At 51.3% G+C, this 6,667-nt stretch overlaps 1 protein-coding gene across 1 annotated transcript; it reads right to left on the reverse strand.

The window, feature by feature from the left end:
• Window positions 1-2,596: 2,596 nt before the first annotated feature.
• On the reverse strand, window positions 2,597-6,070 carry LOC119365432 (protein starmaker-like). The gene is made up of 3 exons (XM_037631062.1): window positions 5,545-6,070; window positions 3,232-5,170; window positions 2,597-2,986 (listed from the first exon to the last, which is right to left on the reverse strand). Exons 1-2 carry the CDS (start codon window positions 5,937-5,939, stop codon window positions 3,253-3,255), a joined length of 2,313 nt encoding a protein of 770 aa, XP_037486959.1. The 5' UTR covers window positions 5,940-6,070; the 3' UTR covers window positions 2,597-2,986; window positions 3,232-3,252.
• Between the last annotated feature and the right edge of the window lie 597 nt (window positions 6,071-6,667).

Raw genomic sequence — 6,667 nt, forward strand, 5'->3', positions numbered from 1 at the left:
ACGAGGGGGGGGGGGAAGCAGCCCGTCACCCATCCCCAAAGAGGGAGGCGCCCCAGAAGCCGGGCCGGGCAGCCGACGCGCCGGCCCTGCGAAGGACCGGGGCGGCGGACGAGATCAGCCCCGACACCGGCCGGGCGAGGGGGAGGGGGAAATGCGATGGAGCAGACGAGCCACGCCCCGCGCCAGAGGCGGGCAGGGAGGCAGACGAAGAGGATATCCCACCACCAGAGGCCGCCGCCGCCTCCCACGGGTCCAGCGCCGGAGAGAGGGAGGGGCCAGATCCAGATCCCAGCGGACCAGATCCAGGCGCGCGCTCCTGCTCCGAGCGCTACAACCACTCCGGACCCGAAGCCCAGGCCGTGCGGTCACGAGCCACCTGCTCGCGCGCCGCCTGCTCTGCCTCCAGCTTGGAGCGGAGCGAAGCCTCGAGCTCCAGATCCACCGCAGAAGCAGGGGAGTCCTCCCGCCGGCGCTTGTTGCCTGAGACCGCCTTGCAGGAAGAACCCCGCGACTTATCCATGGCGAGCACCGCAACGAAAGGAAGAAGAAGAGGAGGGGGAGGGCTAGATCTGATGAGGCGACGGATGGGGAGACGGTGACGGCGCAGATCGGAAGAGGAAGCCGAAAACCCTAGCAAAGGGGGAGACGAGCCTCGGGGTATCCATATATAGCCCGACCGAGCCGTGCCCACCTGGGCTCGACGCGAAGGATGGGCCGAAGGGGGGTGGGAAGCAGGGACCAGACCAAGGGGCCTAACTGGGCCGGAAGAGACAAGAGGGGGGAATTCAGTCATTGAAGATAGAAAGGGTGGGAGAGTAGGCCCACTGGGCAACACCGAGGCGAAAGGCCCAACAGGCCCAATCGGGGGCTCGGCCCGCGACCCAATGCCCACCGAGGCGAAATCGAGATCTAGGGCACACGACGCCAGCGCCACCAGCGCCCCCGACGTCGCCGCCGCCGGCGACGAGGTAGCCGAGGAGAAAGCAGGAGAGAGAGATGGAGAGCCTCCGAGCTCCCCATCGGGAGCACCGCCCAGGATCCCAGGCCCAGGAGAAACATCAGCAAACTTACCGGACTTGCGTCGTCGACGAGAAACCCGGATCCAGCCGGCAGCAGGCGGAGCCGCATCCACCGACCGACCCCGGCCACCAGGAGCAAATTTGCGGGAGCGGGAAGCGGCGAGGGGTTGCGCCACCCCCCCCCCAGGGCGGGGCGAAGGGCAGCGGGGGGAGGAGGCAGACGACCGCGAATCCTCTTCATCGGATGCAAGGGCCCAGAAGCGAGATCCAAGCGCAGGCAGCGGAGCAGGCGGCGGAGAGAGCACCACCGGCGAGCAGGCAAGGGAGGGAAGGGCAAGAGCACCGGCGAGAGGGGAGGAGGGGGGCCGCACCACGGCCGGCGAACGGGGAAGGGGAGCTGGGGGACTGGGGCGAGAAGGGGAGGGAGGGGGAAGGGGCTCCATCAGGGTGGTTGTTTGCTGCAGCTCGGGTGGAACTTGTGCTTTCATGGTTTTGCTCATCTTAAATAAACGGAGAAAAGACGCAGTGCTCAGGCAAATAATGCCACCACTGACACATCAAGGGTTAGCAGCACTTGGTTTGCTAAGGAGTATGAAGATGCTGTGCAGAGGCGCTATGGAATTGAAATATCCACGCATCGAGGTAGAGGGGAGACGAGCAGACCTTGGGGGTGGGGAGGGAGACGGGGGGCGAGGAGACGGGCTTACCCGACGACGGAGGAAGGCTGGCTGGGCTCCATCACCGGCGGACACTTCGCCAGCGAAGGGACGGCCGCCGCCGCCTGCTTTCTGTGCGAGGTCACGGCTCACTCGAGCAGAGGAGAAAGAGAGCTGAGATATTTTTTAGACAAAAAAGAGAGGTGAGATGGTTCACGTGCGTATGGATCTGGGCTTTCAGCCCACTTGTTCAACCGTTTTTTTTAAACTTCGTCTATTTTTTGTATTTTTCAGCCCACGTGAAAACAATCAAAAAAATTCTACTCGCTGATGTGGCCGTTTTTTTAACTTTGTCTATTTTTTGTATTTTTCAGCCCGCGTGAGAACAATAGAAAAAATCTACTCGCTGATGTGGCCATTTTTTATGCCAACGGTGTACTTACAGACTGGACCCACTTGTCATAAATCATGTCAACGCACCTAAATGATGATTTAGACCTATTTGCTACAAATTACCCCAATGTGTGGTGTTTCTTGCAACAAACCTATAAAGTAGATGTTTTGTGCAAAACTAACACCAAAAGTAGGTGGTTTCTACAATTTCCTCCTGGGAGCCGAATTGGGTTTCCTAGCCTTGCTCCCAACATTGTTGAAACTGAATCACTGTTTCTTCTCCTTACTATAGTTTCCTAGAGTTTAAAGTTGTTTCTTTGTAAAAGAGCTTGTAATGATTCCATTGCCCATGACATGGGCTCTTTCTTCGCTGTAGAAGAAAATACTACAGCAACAAGCCAAAATCAGCACCACAAGGAAGGGCATTTTCTGCATGTTAAAAGAAGCGAGAAAGGAACCCAGCATCATCTTCCGACCAGAAATAATCACAGTGGGTAACAGATGCTAAACTGATGCATTCAAGCCTTGTCACATCAAGCAATTGTAAAGTGAGCATCAAGGCAAGCTAAGGCCTTAGACAAAGTCTTAGCAAGGTTCATCATCTCCAACGACAAAAAAGCATAGGTTAGATACATCTCCCACACTGTTGCTGGGCAACATGATGCCACCGGTGTAACAATATAACCTCCACATTACATACTCAAGACTGACAAAAGAGAGGAGAAAGTCCATACAAACATGAGCAAGCAAAACTTCACCGCAGCGGCAAAACAGCATTGCTGGATGACAACTAGCAGTAAACATATAGCCGAAATCTTGCGCTAGGCGACTGAGCCTTCTTCAATGGCACCAATATGTTACCGTCCTTGCTCAACAAGATGTACCAGCGCTGCACTTCGCTTCGTAGAAATGAGATGCCTGCAGAGGGACACCAGAACATCATTAGAATGAAGAACAATGAACACAAAAGGGTGCAAAAAAATCCAAAAGCTGCTAATAAAGTTTATCATCCAAGTGAAATAATCTGAGAGGTTATATAAGTATATATTAGGACTAAATGTCAAACCGCCTAAAAGATTAGCATTAACACAAACGGTAAAAGTGTGTGTTTACTCCTCCACAGTGATGCAAACTCACAAGCAATGGTAAAAACTGAGACTTACATTTTAAGATAACTTCTGCACTCAACGATGCCTCCTGTCTCTGTGCTCATCTCTAGAATAGCGCTCTTCATAATCCCTCCTCGAGTGGTTATAAGAGTCATCATATCTAGACCTCTTTGAATCATGGCTATCTGAATATCTAGCTCTGTGTCGACCGTACTCTTCATGCCTCTTCCGGTCCCTGTTTTCATCATCACTATATCTGTTTGAATTTGGGTCATACCTATCTGAATCTGCAGTTTTCTGTCGACCATAATCTTCACGCGTCTTTCGGTCCCTATTTTCATCATCGCTGAGTCTGTTTGAATTTGGGTCGTACCTATCTTCTCCAACCTTTCTTTTGCTGTCCCTTTCCACACCATGCTCACCTTTCCTCCGCTCATGTTCCTTCTCTTTCAGTGTCTCTTCCTCCTTCGCCCTCTGCTTTTGCTTCTCCAGCTCCTTCCTCTCTCCCTCCAGACGTTTTTGCCTCTCCAACTCTTTCCTCTCTTCCTCCAGACATTTTTGTTTCTCCAACTCTTTCCTCTCTTCTTCCCTCTGTTTTTGTTTCTCCTGCTCCATTCTCTCTTCCTTCCTTCTCCCATCTTGACCCTTTTTCCTTTCCTCTAACTCATTCTTGTAAGAAGCCCTTTTAGCATGGCTCTGGCCATTACCACTTTTCAACCCTCTGTCAGATTTCCTGTTCTCACGGCTTTCATCGCTCACATCTGATTCACTGCTGCTGCTGCTGTAAAATGAACTCTCACTTGAGCTAATCACCCTTTTTTTCTCTTCCACAATCTTTTTTACGTTTGTCTCAGGGTGTCTTTGCCATCCATCCGAATCAGAATCAGAATCAGAATCATGCCTCGTGCGCTTATCAACATTTTTACTAGTCTTCCCTTCCTTCTCTTTATGTTTTGGTGCTTCCTTATCAACTTTAGAGACATGGACAGAGGATTTTGCAGGCTTCTTCTTTTCACTGGTATACCTCTCTGAGTCAGTCTCTGATTCAGCATACTTTTCCTTCCGAGGGACCTTGCCGTGTGGCTTCTCATCTTCAGAGTCATGGCGAGAAGTCTTCACAGGCCTTTTGTTTTTATATTCATCACTCCTTGGGTCAATCTTCGGTTTATCACGGGAATGATCCTTCCTAGCAACAGCTGCATCAAGGTGTATTTTCCTATCATGAGCAGAACCATCCGGATCAGAATCATGTCTCTTGCGCTTATCAACATTCTTAACCAAACTGGCTTCCTTCTCTTTGCTTTTTGGTGCCTGTTTATCATCTTTAGAACCATGGTGAGAGGATTTTTTCTTTTTTCGATCATAGTCGCTCTCTGAATCACTGTACGAGACATCACTCTCCGAGTCACTGTACGAATCATCCTTGTACTTGCTTCTTCTGGGCTTCTCATCTTTAGAGTCATGACGAGAACTCTTCACAGGCCCCTTCTTTCCCTCGTCACGATTGCTTTTCGTGTGTTTTGCCTTCTTGCCATGATCACTGTCTGAATCAGCCTCAGAATCATGGCGTGTACCTTTTCCCTGTTTTGCCTTCTTATGAACAATCTTAGAATCAACATCTCTATCTAAGAAGGATTTCTTTATGTATTTCTTTCCCTTTATCTCATCATGGTCAGACTCAGAATCATCTTCTGAATCATACCCGTGCTTACTCTTCCTCGAACTTCTGCTCTGACTCTTCCTATCACTCCCTTTTTCCTTCTTTCCCTTCTTTGCATGCTTCTTACCATCCTTTGAAGCCTTCCTATCGTTCTGAACATCAACATCCATCTCTTCAGACTCCTTCCCAGGTACAAGCTCCCCAGACTCAGGATCACTGTCTACTTCAGCGTTCTTCTGCCCAACCTCAGCTTCTAGCCCAAGAGCAGCCCTCAGCGTCTCAAGCTGCTTCTCCTTCCGTGCTGCGACATGGTGGCTCTGTGTGCCCGTGAACCTGACAAGATTCCACACGTCTTGTCAGAAACTAGTGACAATCTACCAACAGAACAACTGCACATATGAACTGTAAAAATACAAAACACTTAACACAAGCAGGAGCAGAAACCGGGATTTTATACTTCATTACGAACCACATAAGCTACAAATAAATTTTCATAATAAATCAAACTTTAAGAACCAATTATGTTTCAATGTGAAATATCCTCGAAAACTAAATGAAGATATCAGACTTAAAATTGCACATGAATGTATTGTCAAAATTCTGTCCCTGGCCACCTCTCCAACAGTTCCACATAGAAAAGTATTAAATGACAGATACAGAGATACACACACAAAAAACAAGGATATGAGCAATTCTTAGATCCATACCCTTCGCCCGGCCTCGCTGCTGGCCCCCCGCCGCCTGCGCGACCACCCGCCTCCGCGGCCACGGCAGCAGCAGCTGCCTCCAGCTCGGCCTCCTTGCGCGCCTCCTCGACGCGCTCCTCGATCTCACCCTCGGTGTAGCCCTGCTCCTCGAGGGTGTCCCTCAGCTCGACCAGCCGCAGCTCCACCTGCCGCCTCCGGTCGTGCTCCAGGATCTCCTTGTTGGGCTTCCGCATCCCGCCGAGGCCCTTGAGGCGGTCGGGGTCTTCGTCGTCGTAGTTGTGGAGCGGCGCCTTGGCGGACCCGTCGGTCCGGGGGCGGATGAAGAACTTGTTGGTCTGCACGTACCCATTCGTGCCGGACCCGCGCGCGGTCTGCAGCCCGATGCCGTTGTACATGGCGGCGGTGGAGACGCCGGCGCCGGCGAGCGGTCTGCGAGACGGCGGGTCGGCGAAACCCTAGGTTTGGAGCGGGTTGGGTTCGGGCTTTTCTGCGGGGCTTGGTTGGGACGCGAGATCCCCAATTCGAAGACGACGGGAGACTTTACCCCGCGGCGGCTCCTACTGGTTCGAGACGGTTTCGTGGTGCCCACCTGTCGGTGTCTGATCCCGGTAGACCGTGCACGTGTATGTCCTACTAGCACACACTATGGGCGTGTTTGGTTGCAGTTTGCAACAGTAGTTGCATTGCATGTCCATCTTAAACCAGCCTGGTTCTTGAAATGCAGCAGATGCAATCTGTTTGGTTGCATGCATCGCATGGAGGGGCACTTACCCCCTGCTGTTTGGTTGGCGTTTTTGATGCAAACTTCAGTTGTTTGGTTGCAAACAGCGTTTGTGTTTTGCTCACCCCATTCAAATGTGATGGCCTTACCACCATATGATCAACACAACAATAAGATCAAACAAAACAAGCAAAGAAATGACAGCAAACTTAACACAGCAAGCAAAGAAATGACAACAAACTTAACTGCATAGCATAAGTCTATATTAACAGCAGGGGCATCCTCCTTCCCTGCTCCATGCCAGGGTGCTGCTCCTGGCCAAAATATGAACAAGTTCCCAGCACAAGTCTCGCCACACACCATAAATTTTCAACACTAACATCTTACTTAACTTAACTACAT

The sequence above is a fragment of the Triticum dicoccoides genome, chromosome 2B, assembly GCF_002162155.2.
Source record: "Triticum dicoccoides isolate Atlit2015 ecotype Zavitan chromosome 2B, WEW_v2.0, whole genome shotgun sequence".
In the NCBI taxonomy this organism is placed as follows: domain Eukaryota; kingdom Viridiplantae; phylum Streptophyta; class Magnoliopsida; order Poales; family Poaceae; genus Triticum; species Triticum dicoccoides.

Excerpts from the sequence above, each read along its gene's own strand:
- LOC119365432 (XM_037631062.1), bottom strand. The coding sequence starts at position 5,939 with ATGTACAACGGCATCGGGCTGCAGACCGCGCGCGGGTCCGGCACGAAT. Across the intron at positions 5,171-5,544 it reads GCAGCGAGGCCGGGCGAAGG|GTTCACGGGCACACAGAGCC; the intron begins GTATGGATCTAA and ends GAATCTTGTCAG.